General features: G+C 34.6%; 1 protein-coding gene across 5 annotated transcripts in view; it reads right to left on the bottom strand.

Annotated features, from left to right (window-relative positions):
* Nucleotides 1-15,847, bottom strand: part of LOC140050037 (E3 ubiquitin-protein ligase TRIP12-like) — a 53,746-nt gene that overhangs the window by 11,085 nt on the left and 26,814 nt on the right. For 4 of the 5 annotated variants that reach the window (XM_072095044.1, XM_072095043.1, XM_072095046.1 and 1 more), the window contains 20 exons: nt 14,986-15,081; nt 14,619-14,711; nt 13,639-13,800; nt 13,106-13,228; nt 12,372-12,483; nt 11,846-11,910; nt 11,554-11,603; nt 10,719-11,029; nt 10,363-10,484; nt 8,914-9,020; nt 6,955-7,073; nt 6,214-6,412; nt 4,904-5,109; nt 3,965-4,195; nt 3,540-3,649; nt 2,754-2,948; nt 1,891-2,085; nt 965-1,099; nt 731-781; nt 208-407 (listed from right to left, as the gene is read on the bottom strand). In XM_072095044.1, coding sequence (XP_071951145.1) covers nt 208-407; nt 731-781; nt 965-1,099; nt 1,891-2,085; nt 2,754-2,948; nt 3,540-3,649; nt 3,965-4,195; nt 4,904-5,109; nt 6,214-6,412; nt 6,955-7,073; nt 8,914-9,020; nt 10,363-10,484; nt 10,719-11,029; nt 11,554-11,603; nt 11,846-11,910; nt 12,372-12,483; nt 13,106-13,228; nt 13,639-13,800; nt 14,619-14,711; nt 14,986-15,081 — 2,882 coding nt within the window. The remainder of the gene's footprint in view (nt 1-207; nt 408-730; nt 782-964; nt 1,100-1,890; nt 2,086-2,753; nt 2,949-3,539; nt 3,650-3,964; nt 4,196-4,903; nt 5,110-6,213; nt 6,413-6,954; nt 7,074-8,913; nt 9,021-10,362; nt 10,485-10,718; nt 11,030-11,553; nt 11,604-11,845; nt 11,911-12,371; nt 12,484-13,105; nt 13,229-13,638; nt 13,801-14,618; nt 14,712-14,985; nt 15,082-15,847) is intronic. The other variant, XM_072095045.1, reaches the window with a different exon arrangement.

Raw genomic sequence — 15,847 nt, 5'->3', positions numbered from 1 at the left:
CAGAACAGGGTGTTTAAAAAAATTGGTATTTAAAAAAAAATGGGTATTTAAAGAAACAGGTGTTTCATATTAGGCTTTCAGAAAACAAATGCAACAGAAATAATATCAAAATTTAAAGATTTGAAAATTGACAGTGAAATATTCATATTTCCTATCACTGAATTGTATCACATGCATTACAATTTAAATCAATTTCTTCCTACTCACCATATAACATGGGTCTTGGCCCAAATGCCTGCCCGACCTAATGGGTGACTTTCGTCCTCAGTATCTGTGCTATCGTCAGCCATTGATGCGTACTGCTTGACGGCCTGGTAAACGGTCATTCCGTAATGCAGCACATGGTCTCCGATCATGAACTGAAGTTTATGTTGTATGTTAATGTTACTGCTAGAAAATGCACCAGCCTAACAAAATAAATGAGTAAAATAATGATCTTAAATTCTTATCTTATTTTAAATATCATAGACACAGTAATGTTATGAGTGTATAAATAGTATTCAATTCAGATCTGTATTTCCAAATTTATTAATATTGGGGAGGTTTCGCAATGCTAAAAAGTAATTTACTAAAAATGTCAGGTCAATTTTGATAAATAGCAGTTTTCAAATTCCTCACTCGCTTTGATGTTACGCTAGGCCCAGGCCTAGAAATATTAATTCTGAAAGCACTGGGCTAAAATAATTAATGATGAATAAATTAATCAGAGAAAAATAAATGTTATACTCACTAAAGTTTCATCAATATCATCATCTGAGGCATCATCGCTGTCATCATCATCCTTAAAATAAACACAAATTTGAGAATAATCATCAAAAAATTCTTAGTAAAACATATATTATACTGTCTAAAAATCATGAAGAGTTGTAGAGAACATTCAATATTACAAAATTACTAAATAGTAATGTCATATATAATATCATGTTAATATTGTTAGTACAGTACACCTCATGAAATAACTTACAAGTCTTACCCTGCCATATCCTCTAACAACCAGATAGCGCTCAATGGCTTGAACTAAGGCGAGTGGATCTATCTTCACTGGGCCTCCTCTCCATTGCCTTAGCGTTGTACACTCTGGATGCCTGGATAGTTGACACTACAAAACAAAAAATATCAACATGTATGGCTTTACTATTCTTAAGCTCTATCTACACTATCGAACTAGTCAGACAAAAACTGTGATGTGCCAAAATATGGTAGTGATATGATGTCATCTTGTCCATATATGGGCACATCACATTTTTTTGTCACATAAAGTTTGAGCACTAAAAGATTAAAGTCTCGTTTACATGTGTAACTGCAGTTTAGTTTCCTAACTCTATTTATTGACGTACACCTATTGGACCCAAAAAGAAAGCTTGTAAGCTTGTATCCGATTGGCTATCACGTAAAAATAAAGGTCACCTGCACTTTCGATAGCCGCTCACATGCCTCGTGATTCGATCCTATCGAGAGCCAATCGGGAGCGGCCTCTCGTAGGACGCAATGGTTTCACACTAATAATAATACCAGATTTATATAGCGCCCTTTTCATGAGTAATCATGCTCAAAGGCGCTTTACAAGCATTATTACCCCAGTATTTTTTGGGATCAAACACGTATGGAAACATACTCCCATAATGCAGCCGGTAACCAGCGCAAAGTTGTGTCTAGATCTAACTGGGTACCCATTTATACACCTGGGTGGAGAGAGGCAACGTAAGTAAAGTATCTTGCCTACGGATACGAACCTAGGTCTGACGATCGGTAGTCCAACGTCCAACACACTGCGCCACACGCCATCATGGATGCGATATAAGTACTTGTGCTAGTGGAAACCAAGCATTGCCATTTGCAAAAATCACTCTAAATTCTACATTTCATTTACGTGGGGTACCGAATACTAACCTTCAGTTGATGAGTATTAAAGAACTTCATAGCTTGAGATCCCCGACTCCCTGAGGAGCCTGCACCAGGTAAATCATGAACTTTGACCGCAAACTGCTCAAGGTGACTTATACATGCATTTACTTTGTTAACCAGATGAATGTACGGTGGTGGTTCAGACAAATCTAGAGTCTTCATTAAAGGCGAATCAGGAGGCTAAAAAAAATATGTATATCAGGAAGGTAGCAATTAATCTATAAACTGGAGTTTTATCTTAACTTTATATCAATTTAAAATTCAATCAATATAAACAACATGGAGGACTGTGATAAATGATGATGGACTTGATGAATGATGATGGACTTGATGAATGATGATGGACTTGATGAATGATGACGGACTTGATGAATGATGATGGACTTGATGAATGATGATGGACTTGATGAATGATGATGGACTTGATGAATGATGATGGACTTGATGAATGATGATGGACTTGATGAATGATGATGGACTTGATAAATGATGATGGACTTGATGAATGATGATGGACTTGATGAATGATGATGGACTTGATGAATGATGATGGACTTGATGAATGATGACGGACTTGATGAATGATGATGGACTTTATGAATGATGATGGACTTGATGAATGATGATGGACTTGATGAATGATGATGGATTTGATGAATGAAGCCCACGTACAAGCTAAACAATATGAAACTTATGACCTTGCATGCCATAGGACATGAGGAGGAAGATGACAGATGAACCCACTCACAGAATCCTTAGTAGTTAAGGTAGGATTTAAACATATTATCACCATTTAATAGGCTATCTGACAATCTTTATTTCTTTAAGACAACCAAATCTGCACTTACTGGACAATTTAAAAACACATGTAAGAATCTTCTAAGTCTTGTTTTCCTAGTAGTAGTTTCTGAGCCCGTACTAGAGAATGTCATGTAGGTGAGTAGTTTTCCCAGGAGACCACTGTGCAGTACTTCAAAGGGTGATATATCGGAATCGCACAGAATCTTACAGATATCTTGCAGCGCTTTCATATCAGTCATTCCCTGTTAAAGAAAGTTAAGATTATGTTCACACTGAGCCACGACTCGGTCTGGCTAGTGAAAACATTCTGGCTAGGAATACATTACATTTTGACAAGTGCTCCATTCACTAAAACAATATTCTTATGAAAATAGTACACCGTTGTACAGGATACCTTAAAGGCCAAGTGCAGATCATACATTCTAATAATTATCGATCTATAATTTCTCCTGTGTTTCATAATTTTGGAGATTTTATTGTGCTACATATTTTTGTTGGGGGATATTTCAAATTAAAATCCCTATTCTTTTGTACACAAATGTTAAATGTTGTAAATAGAGACATTTTTTTTTAATTAGGAAAAATCAGGTGACTAAATATAGGTAATATAACATGAATTTTACGTTTTCAGATTTTTATTTTCGTACTATAAAAAAAAATTATCCACTGTATACCCCCACCAAATTTGTTTTGCATTTTTTTCACTTTCTAGAGAATCACCGAATATGGTATTACATTGATTAAACACTGTAGAAGACTACAATCTAAACAAGCATATTAGACTTCTTTTTCATTAGGTACTTAAAAGTATATTAATGTTGGAATTGACTTACATCCAATGATAGAGCATTAACAGCGGTACACAAGTTATTGAGAACATTCATTGCTGGGTGGGCTGAATCATTGGAATCATCAGTAAAGTGCTCATCAAGAAATTTGCGAGCTGAAAAAGAAAATAAATAAATTAGTGGCATTCTGCATTGTCAATATTCAAGTCTTTCATGGTAGTTAATTGCCTAATATACTGCAGCTGAACTAAGTGCAATGCCACGATGTCACGGTAGAAAACGTAGTGACATCGCTAGCGAGGTAGATGGGTACTAAAAACAGTAGACTATCGTGAGTAGCAGTAGACTTGCGAGGTCTGGCATATAATGTGACATGAATCTGCATTATAATATAATAATCATAAAAATCCTTTTTGTTCTTTTTTTATACACATTTGCTAATGTAAACAGAATAAAGGGTTTAAACCAACCTTGTTGCTTTATCCACACTTTAATTTTTTCTTTATTCTCTTTATTACTGGTGCTTTGACTGACAGATGTAAGACCTAGCATACTGGAGCGTTGTAGGTAGTTTTCTCTTGAGCCTCTCTCTAGGCCACTTGTGTTACCAACGTTTGAAGAATTTGTTCCAGCTCGTCCCCAGCGCGAGGGGTTTAAACTTGCAAGAAAAGAAGATTTCGGAAAGACACCAGTTGGCTTAGCTGAAATGTATAATGAAATTTGATAGGAATGAATTAAATGGTATTTTAATCATTGCAAAGTATGGCTTAAACTCAATAACTATAAATCCCAATTGCAATGCATTTCTTTGAAACTTTTTGGGCTAATACTTGCTATCAAAGTTTAAATTACTACTACTGCTAAACTTGTATAGTTAATTTATGTACGTGTAAACTTTGAATAGCTAAATAAAGTTAAATCAAATCACTAAACATTATAATATAAATTCTTCTATTTTACGACCAAATTTTGAAAAGTTAACATCAGCACCCCATTTTACAATGTTCAGGTCCTGTCCCCACTATTTCAAAATCCTTGATCCACCAATAAAGGCCCATTTCCCACTATTTCAAAATCCTTGATCCACCAATGAAGGCTCTGTCCCCACTATTTCAAAATCCTTGATCCACCAATAAAGGCCCATTTCCCACTATTTCAAAATTCTTGATCCACCAATGAAGGCCCTGTCCCCACTATTTAAACATCCTTTTTCCACCAATGAAGGATCTGTCCCTACTATTTAAAAAGCCTTGATCCACCAATGAAGGCCCTGTCCCCACTATTTCAAAATTCTTGATCCTGCAAAGAAGGCCCTATCCCCACTATTTCAAAATCCTTGATCCACCAATGAAGGCCCTGGTCCCCACTATTTCAAAATCTTTGATCCACCAGCAATGAGACATATCTACCTGAAGTAGCTTTAGCCCTTGTAGCTACTAAGGCCCTGGCACTGGTTTTGGTAGTCACAGGTGTCATTGTGGTTCCACCAACAGCCCTTGACGGGGCAGCACCATCTGCAGCTGTACTGCCAGCCTCTTCTGGTGCAGCGTACTTGCTCTTCCTTGCACTGGTTCTTTTAGGTGGCCGTTTCCTTTTTAACACATCACTCAATCGACTACAAAATTTAAATAACAAGAATATAAATGATTTGGAAACAAAAACAAACTTCTTGTCAATAGAGTAATGAAGACAGAACGCAATACAATCTGTGTTTACGGTCAACAAAAAAATATACCTATATATTTCAGGGGAGGAGGAGGGCGTTTTCTTTTAATACTTTAAAGGCCAGGTGCGGGAAAAAAATTTCTATTGATCATACATTCTAATAATTATCGATCTATATTTTCCCCCATGTTTCATAAATTTTAGGATTTTATTTGTGTTACACAAGCTTGTTGAAAATAAGCACTTTCTTATCAGTGGGGGGATAGTTTAAATTACACAGTAAAATCTCTATTCTTTTGTACACACATTTTGTAAATAGAGAGGCTGGTATTTTTATTCAACTTCAGATTTTTATTTTCATGCTATAGCAAAAATTATCCACCGTATATCCACCATCTTTTTTCACTTTCTAGGGAGTCACCAGACATGTTATTACATTAGGTTAACTACCTAACTACTGAAAAAAAGTCTTCCTGGTTTTTATGGAAGAATTTGGCCAAATTTTTTATTTGACCATATTAAGGGAAATTCGTGTTTTTTTGTCTTGATTTCTGTTACAAATATTTGATTTATGTACAATTAACCAATTATTATATTTAAAATTCATGCCTGTACCTGAGCTTTAATAGGTCATTGATATTGATTTGTGCTATCATTTTTGAAAAAAATCTAAAACTTTTAAAACATGAACAAATGAATCACTTCAAGAAGACCATGTGACAGAGCTTGACAATGACAGAGTAATGTCATCTATCTAAACGTTACCAATTTCTTGCTAATGGCACTTCTTAGCTATATGGCAAACTGAACTAAACATATGATATGTGATGAAATTGAAGGGTAAGCTCTGTCTACACAATCAAACTTCATGTGACAAAAAAATGTGATGTGCCCATATATGGATATGATGATGTCATATCACTACTATATTTAGGCATATCACTACCATATTTGGGAACATCACACGTTTTTTGATAGAGTAGACAGAGCTTTACATTGCACAAACGCATTTTTAAAAAGGTGTAAACAATGTGTTATTCTTTCTTTTTCTTACCCCTGCTGTGGGCTATCAATATCCAAAGAATCATCTAGTGTTGGTGTAGTTACATTATTTGCTACTGCCGATGTGCTAGGAGCTGCATCTTTGGTACCTTCTTTTGTTGTTTTATTTGGTGGCGTCTCTTTGGTTGGAGAGGTACTTTCCGGACTAACATCCTTCGTCTCTAGCAGTTGTTTAACTCTGTGCATGACACCTTCAAAGAAAAAATACATTAATTAATAGAAAGTAAGCCATAGAGGTATTACATTAAACTAGAGTATTAACTCAATACGATCAATGTTGAATAATTTGCGACGAGAACTAATGACCAACCTAGGCCGGGTCAATCTTTGTCAGTCGTCGATTGGACCTAGAAACCATCAAACCCGTGTCAAGACAAGGAGCGAGAACATGTGTTCAAATATTCCTGCATTTGCACAAAGAACCAACGTAATTTAGTTGTCGGTCGTTGCAAAATGAACACTCCCCAAGAGACAAACTGCCTAATAATTGGGCATTACATGTTATGTTAAACTTCTAAAGTGTTAACAGTAAATGAGACTTTCGCCGAGATGTATAATGTCTTGGTAAAAGTCAATATTAAATAATTAATATAGACATAATTGTACATGAACCAATAAGCTGTTGGCTTATTCATTCTATGGTCCTTCTATGGTGGCTCACTTTTCTGAGCTTTGATTGTGTTGAGTTAATATGTCTATGGTTTTCAATAATATAGTGATTTACTATACATACCTTCCCTTCTAAAGTAAACATGAAATATATCTGGAAGCTTCTGCATTAGAATATGCGCCATCTGAAGAGCGCCTACAACAACCTTAATGTCCTGGGATGATACCATAGCAGCAATATGACTATATACATACAAAGGAAACACAATCAAGTAATGAGAATGCTGGGAATATGTACAATGCAACATACAATAATCTCTGAGCCTTTTTTTTAAACTAGGAACATATAAAAAAAAGATGTAACAAAGTACTTCAAATGTTAATAAATTTTTATAGCACTTTTAACAATCAACAGATTGTCCCAAAATGCTTAAAATAAAAACAAAGATAGGAGAAAAACAATATGAATTAAGCTCTGTCTACACTATCAACTTAGTTTGACAAAAAACAAGTTTGATGTGCCTAAATAATGGTAGTGATATGCCCAAATATGTTAGTGATATGACATCATCATGTCCATATATGATTTCTTGTCACATAAAGTTTGATAGTGTATATAAAGCTTAAAGTGGAGCTACACTCAGACTTTCTCAGCTTATATTATGTTTAAGTATGTTTAATTGAAAGTAATTACATAAAAAAAACAGGGAAAATACGGAAATATTTTCCAAAAACTCATTTCTAAAAAATCGGTCAGAAAATAGTGTTTTTTAATACATTACACTTTTTCAGTAACTTAGGGGTTATTAGTTTACAATACGTCGCGAAACGCGTTACACTTAGCAACTGACGCGTTTTAGTCGCCGGTGAACGCATGTGTGAAATGTCTCCTCTTTGGTAAATTATGTGTCGAAAATTAATGGGGAATACATTTTATACACACAATTAATACGATTTGTTTAGGACTAGGCCTAAGTAATATTTCCGATAAAAATGTCAGTATAATCAGGGAGCAACTCCCTGGTATAATCTACATGTATTGTAACCTCATGATTTGCACTGTACAACAACAGCATAATAATCTTATCAGATTGTTTATTAACTTTAAGCTAGGCCTAGCTAAGCCGTCTGCTCAGCCTAGGCCTAGCTAGCCTTGAATTTTTTGTCTAGGCCTATATGCATTCATGGGTTTGAAAATTCTTGGTCGTTTCGCCCCATTTATCATTCCTGGGTTTTCTCGCACATTAGATTTGTGAAACACAACATCCTACAGAACAAGAGTAGTAAAGCGATGTGGAAGCTTAGGCCTGACTGAAAAGCAACTATTCAGGCACCCTATCATGGCCCATATGGGTAGGCCGAGGTTGGGTGTGACAGCAGAACAAACTTCACTGCTGAGTGTCAGCCTAGGCTGGAGGCCAAGCAGCATCGGTACATACCTACACTCTAGTAGGCCTAGGCCTAGCTTTATTGAATATATAGCCACATCTTTCTCAAATCTCGTTAGATTTGACATTTTAGTAATAAGTCTCATAATCACATTATTACACTGTGAAACATGATAGGGTCACATTCAGGATGTTTTAATATACTTTTTGCCCGTCAAAAATAACATCGCAACAAAATAACAGATCGCCAGCTGCAGCAGTAGTGTGATTGTGAAAAATGTCACGTGATCATACTCCCTAGCAAAATAAAAAACCCAATTGGACCCGAACGGGGGAAAGTGTCTATTTACGCAAAATTGCGCAATGTATACGCGATAACTATACCAGAAATAGAAAGATCTGGAAAAATTACATAAAACTAAATTTTAAATTTTTTTTTTAGTGAAGAAATTAATTTTTTAGGATTATTCAAATATACCCCCCTTTTGCATGTAAAAGAATAGGAAATTACAAGGTATCCCCCCAAAACGCAAAAAGGCGTGATTTTCAAGAAACTCGTACTCATTGAAAAAAAATTCAAAAAAATATGAAGTATGGGGGATGATATTTTTAAATAATAGTTGAAATGTATGAAAAATAGTAATTTTCTGGGTGGAGCTCCACTTTAAGGTAACTAACAAGAGTGTTCAACTCACCTTGAAACAGCATGGTTACTGAGTACATTATTAAGAAGTTGAGGGTCAGCAAAGTAGACCATTCGTAACAATGCTTTTAGACATTTGTGCCTTACAGCTGGGCCAGCCTGATAAAAACATAATATATAGTTAAGTCATACAGCAGAACACCTTCTTCGGGGCACCCCTATTTAAGGAACACCCTTATTACGGGAATCCTTTCCCATGAAACAAACAAGGAAAAATATGTGCTATTGCCAACCTCTATCCTGGGAATATCCCAATTAAGGGGGACACCTGAGTTATCAAAGTGATGTCCCCTGAATATGGGTTTTACTGTATTTGCAAGCAAGTACAATACGTTCAATTAGCCCAAAACGTTTTAGGCTGACACAAAAATGTCTGGCATTTCAGAGTCTAGATTTCAGGATTTATTCTAAATAATTTACAGTTTTATGAAGTATAGTATAAGAATAATTAATTGTAAACAAGAAAACGCTTTTATTAGGCCTACTTCAACTATAAAATCTTGGTATGTAAAATTTGAATACAATGGTAAGCAGTTAATGCAAGTATAATGAGGGCAGGTAATCAATAAAGTGTGTTATTTTTGTTATTGTTGACACGCATGAGTAAACAAGACCAATGGTTAGGTACATAGTTGAAAGAACAAAGCATTGCTATACAAAATACAGTAGAATCCTTTCTCTGGGTCACCCTTACTCAGTGAAAACAAACAAGGAGAAATATATATTTTAACACTACAGCTAATGAGTAATCACTATTAAAGGGCCACTATGTCACATTTTAAAGGTGTCTCCTTAATTGCTGTTTTACTTATTTATTTTATATATTCTTGAAAGAGGATAACCCTTGTAGGTCTTCATTAAAAAAGAACTGATATTAAGGGGTCCTCTATCAATTCAAATAAAAAACAAAACAAAATATAAAATGTGCCAAAACGTTACTGTATAAATAAGCCAGCATGTAATGTACCTCATTATACCATCCTCACAGAAGGACTTTACCGTGAAACAAATAAAGGGAGATATATGTTTTAACAGCTAACATTATTAAGGGATGGATGGATGGCGTCACCTTAATTACTGTATAAAACATCCATGTAATGTACTTTCTAAAATCCATTTACTTAATATAGTATCTACGCACAGATTAACTTTACTGTGAACAAGGGGAGATATATGTTTTAACACTACAGCTAACATTATTAATGGAAAACACTGTTGGGCTTCGATGGTGGCTCCTTAATAAAACAATCATCCAGCATGTAATGTACTTTCTATCATTTCATTTACTTAATATAGTATCTACTCACAGATAAACTTCACCGTAAAATAATTATTAAGGGGCTTGGATGGTGTCACCTTAATTACTGTATAAAACAATCATCCAGCATGTAATGTACTTTCTATCATTATATTTACTACTTTTAATAGAGTATCTACTTACTGATGAACTGTATACTTCGTAAAGAATTGCAAACAATGCCTTTATGAAATGAGATGCCAGTGTGTTATCCTCACTTAGTAGGCTAGCCCTAGCGTCTATAGTTTCAGCTGTTGAGGATGATCCTTTAAAATATTAAATTTGTTTTTATTTTATGCAACCTTCCTTTAAATAAATATTAAATGCGTTTTTATTTTATGCAACCTTCTATTAAATATAAATATTAAATGCTTTTTAATTTTATGTTAACCAACTGAAACTCAACAGTTCTTTTCAGAACAAATACACGTGGTGTACCGCAAACTTTATTTCAAAATTTGATTTCGCCATGCAAACCTTCAAACAATAAAATGACCCACCTGATGATGAACTAGACGACGGGTTTGTTCTTCGTTGAACTGGCCGTGTGGTTCCAGTATCCTCATTGATCTGTTGTGTTGAATTAAAATCCACTAGATATGTACGCCCCATTGTTGACAAACAGACCTCATCCTCACCAGCTTGGTGGGCAGCTTCTATGATCTTGTTGTCTATTCTGGTGTATGGATGCCACATGCCTCTATCATCCCTCCATTGCCAGACTACGTGCTCTTGAACCTGTACACTGCCTTTCTTCAGCATGGCATCCACTGTGAAGATGCCGTCGCTAGGGAGACGAGGCATCAGTTCACTAAAAAACATTTAAAAAAATTATGTTTTGTAATCATTTTTGTAAATAAAAATATGTATGGTAGCTATACATTTAATGCACTTAGTGGAGCTGTATCTTAGTAATTAACATGTTTGCTTTCAAATCCCAAGTTCCAGGGTTTAATCATGATTCTACTCCACTCCCTAAAGGCCAATTTACACAGACAAGCGGTAAAGGTAAGCGGAAAACCGCGTAGCTTGTACAACGTGAAATATGTCTCCATTCTGAGCAGAAACCGCCCGTCCCTCCGTGTTGTCATGAGGAATAACATAGATTCTATATTTTCATTACCGTTACTGCTCGTCTGTGTAAATTAGCCTTTAGCTTCAAATATATAACTTGTATATAAGTGAGCATAAGATATTTATTCATCCTGTAATTGGTGAGTTGCTTGTTGCATTTAAAAAAAGAAACAAATCTATTCATGCGTATACAATTCATCATCATTACAGTGACGAGACGTAAACATTGAAAAATCAGATTACTCATAACCAAATTCTTACCCAATCAGAGATGTTATTTCATACAGCTCCGGTGGTGTTCTTGGAATAAGCTGTGAATAGAAAATAATTTTATATACATTGCGATATATGGACATGATGATGTCCTATTACTACCATATTTGGACACATCACACTTTTTGATAGTGTAGACAGAGCCTAAATTTTTCCACCTATTTTCTTCCCACCATCTCTGTAGCTTCAATGGGAAATAATGGTAAATAAATCAAACGCATCATGGAAAAACCAAAATTGAAGGTGGTATGAAATATAAATTGTATAACAGTATACTAACCTCAATTTCTACACTTGCACTTTCAGAGGGTCCTATGAGCAAGTAACTAATTGTGTCTGCAATATCTGGGAAAAAAATTAAATATAGTTACATTGGAGTAGAACATAATCCTCAGTGAAGTTTAAACTGAACACCAACCCTATCAATCCTAAGAGGTTACTAACAACGATTTTATAAGACTTTAACGTAGATGGATTTAATTTCAGTTCTGGTTTATTTAAAAAAAAAACATTTTGATTTTGTAGTAATAAAAAAATTGCCATTTACTAGAAAATCTATTAAATTTTATATTGGCAATCCTTTCTCCCAATACCAAACTCACAAAAAAACTGGAAACTTTCCCAATACCAGACTTTTTTTTAAAGTCTAAACAGTCCCAAATTCATTTTTAAAATTAAAAAGGCATTCCGAATAACAAACTTTCCATAAAACCACAAATATTTGGCCAGCCTAAAGGTGTCTGGTATTGGAAGAGTTGACTGTATGTATATAGTTAAAACTTCCAATAGATACCCATAGTACTTACTTTGTTTTAAAAGTTGCACGGCCAGTTCTGGACAACTAGCACACATCACTGACAACATTCTAACTACCATGATGAATGTGTTTGTGCTAATGATGGGTGGCGTAACTACAAGCTGAAACAAAAATAACAACATTTAATATTTAATTTACAGTAGAACTGTATACTGGTATGCAGAGAAATGAACTATCTGTCACAATGGCAGATATCAAGTTATAGAGGAATCTAGTTATATAGGTTTATTATAAAGACACCTTTATGTACCCAACAAAGTGTCAATTAAATAGAGTTGTCCATAGTATTTACATTTACACTAGGACTATAACAATCGGCGATAAATAGACAAAATATGCATTTTTCATGCATAAAACAAAAGAAATTTTCATTCTAGAACTATAGAATAAACATCTATGCTTCCTTTGATGAAAATGATATTTTTAAACATCCAATCAAATGACGTCATGATTAGTAAGAAAAATAATATTGTGACAATACAACAATTTTATTGTTTTTATGTATCATGAATTTTAAAAATAATTTATCAAAGACAGCATAAATGATTATCCTACAGTATAGTTCTAGAACGAAAACCTTTCTAATTTCTTTTGTTTTATGTAAAAAATATGCATGCTTATATATTTATCGTCGATCGTTATCGTTCTAGTGTAAATGGGCCTTTAAAACATATATTTTCCCTACTTAAATACTAATGAAACAAATAAGTTATTTTCACATACCAATTGTTGTAGATTACTCAGTAAACCATGAGCTGCTATTTCCTTTAGCAGTTTATCATTGCTATGGTAATTATCAACTAATCTTGCGAAACATAAACAGGTACTTTCAACTGACTTTTTGTCCTAAAAAAAAAGAAAATATTATAAATGTAATATACTATCCATAGTTTGGTGCTTGATATGCTGGCCTTCTAATCACTATGTACAGTGGCCGTATTCGCCATTCACACTTATGCAAGGGAAACAAACTTACAATTTAAAAAATCTCCTATCTAAGTGAATACAATTTAAGGAAAAATACTTAAGTCACAGTGAGATATTTTACCAACTTAATCAATCCTGACCTAGTGCCAGTGTTGTAACTCACAAGTTTTTTTAGTCCACTACTCTAATGAGTTTATAAGCATGGCATACCATCCCACTAGGAAATTGCCATGACATACAAGCAGTGTAAGTAATTTGACCAATCACAAGCAACAGTCCATTCAAACATAATTAATTGTGCGAACTAAACTTTATGAATATCTATATACCTGATGTTGAAGTCTTCCTGTTAGCAGAGGCAATGAATCCCGTACGTAGTGAAACTCATCTTGTCCCATACTCTGACAGCAGTTGGCTGCAACTGCTAAGGAGTTGCGCTGAGCATTGATTGAGAAGAACTCAATATACAACAAACTAGCTGACACACCTCCCTGTTCATGGATAAAGATATTTGAAATTAAGTGTTAAGGCTATGTCTACACTATCAAAATGTAATGTGCCCATATACTGTATGGACACGATGATGTCATATCACAACCATATTTAAGCATATCACTACCGCATCACTACCACATTTTGGTATATCACGCTTAAGTCTACAAGGTTTCATATTTCTATCTCAGATTATCAAATTTTGTTTTCAAATGTGAGAAGCTAGAACTTTTCTCCAATTCTAAATTTGAACTCTGGTATTTAAGCTCTGTCTACACTGTCTAGTTTGACAAAAATAGTATGAATTCCCAAATATTGTGATATGACATCATAATGTCCATATATGGGCACATCAAATGTCACATAAAGCTTGATAGTGTACACAGAGCTTTAGAAATGGAAAAATTACTATTGTGTAATTTTACATTTTAATACATACAGAGGCTTAAGCTAAATTAGAAAATCTGAGTTTGGCAAGTTGTCACTGGCTGACAAACTGTGGCAAACACCAGTTTACACAAGTTATGTTGGCGCCGTTTTGACAAACTACTATGCCAAGATTTGTGAACTCAGTCAATCAAATCACATTCATGTCGTCATGCATGATTCTGCAGGTGGACAAAATAATACTGTAGTTTTTAAAAGCTTTCCAAGCAGGGTCACAATTCACATTTAAAGTAGTCATGTGATTCTGCAGGTGGACAAAATAATACTGTTTAGTTTTTAAAAACTTTCCAAGCAGGGGCAGAATTCACATTTAAAAGCTCTAATTTGTAAATTTTTTTAAATACAAAAAAACTTAATTTTGATTACTTACAGCCTGTAGGATGGCTTTGCTATGTCGCCGTGACAACATCTCCAAAGCTGTCAACGACTGTTCAGCCACATCCATGCATTGAATAACTTGAAGCTAAAAACAAATTAAAAACATTTCCTATATGAAACTGCTGTAATATAAAAATTACTAATATTTGCATCCTAGTTTAAACATTTTCTCAAGAATTTTGGCATATGGAAAAAACTTCCAAAACATTATCACTTCTATGGAACAAGATTAAAGGGCTTAACAAGAATCATTAATAGGAAGCTCTCGCAGAACTTAAACGTTAACTTTAACGGATGACAAGGCAATTTCAAAGACTTTACTTTTTTAAATTGAGCAGTAATCAACAGGGCAATAATACCTTTTCTAAAAATCCTGGTATGGCCTCTACAACAACTGCTGATGACCTGGGTAGAGCTTCCATCATGTAGGTCAACGCTCTACATGCATGATTCATCTGAAGAAGACAAAAGCACAAAGGATTATTTATCAGATTAAAAAAACCACTCATTCTTTAATACCTTGCACACCTTTATATCTAAAGCTCTGTCTACACTCTCAAACTAGTATGACAACAAAGTGTGATGTGCACAAATATGGTAGTGGGATGCCCAAATATGGTAGTGATATGACATCATCATGTCCATATATGGGCACATCACAATTTTTGTCACATATAGTTTGATAGTATAGACAGAGCTTAAGTAAATTATGGCATTTAAATAAATTTAGGTTATGTACAAAACTACAATGTGTATATCAAGTTTAACTGAGGAAAAAGTCTACCCTTTTAACTATCCATGTATGTTTCTTGTCAATACACTGTCTACACTATCAAACTTTATATGACAAAAAAATGTGATGTGCCCATATGGACATGATGTCATATCACTACCATATTTGGGCACATCACACTTTTTTTGCCAAACGCAATGCAGTGACATATTGACGCAAATTGATGTATTGCATAATCACCGACGCAACAGTGCTGCAAAAATCGTAGGCTTGATTTCACGCAGGCGGGAGAAAACACAATTATTAAAAGGGCATTTTCTTACGTTTTATAGGTTGCGTTACGTTGCGTCGCTAGTGGGAACCAAGCTTAAGGCGTACACTTTACTAACTTAAGCTTGGTTCCCACTTGGATGATATGCAAGGACATCAATTTATGAGGAATTCAATTTAACAACAGTGTATATTGACAAAAAAAAAAATCTGGTCGA

This window comes from Antedon mediterranea, chromosome 5 (assembly GCF_964355755.1).
Source record: "Antedon mediterranea chromosome 5, ecAntMedi1.1, whole genome shotgun sequence".
Taxonomy (NCBI): Eukaryota; Metazoa; Echinodermata; class Crinoidea; order Comatulida; family Antedonidae; genus Antedon; species Antedon mediterranea.
The sequence above is the reverse complement of the archived record's forward strand: the minus strand, read 5'-3'. Positions and strand labels throughout refer to the sequence as shown.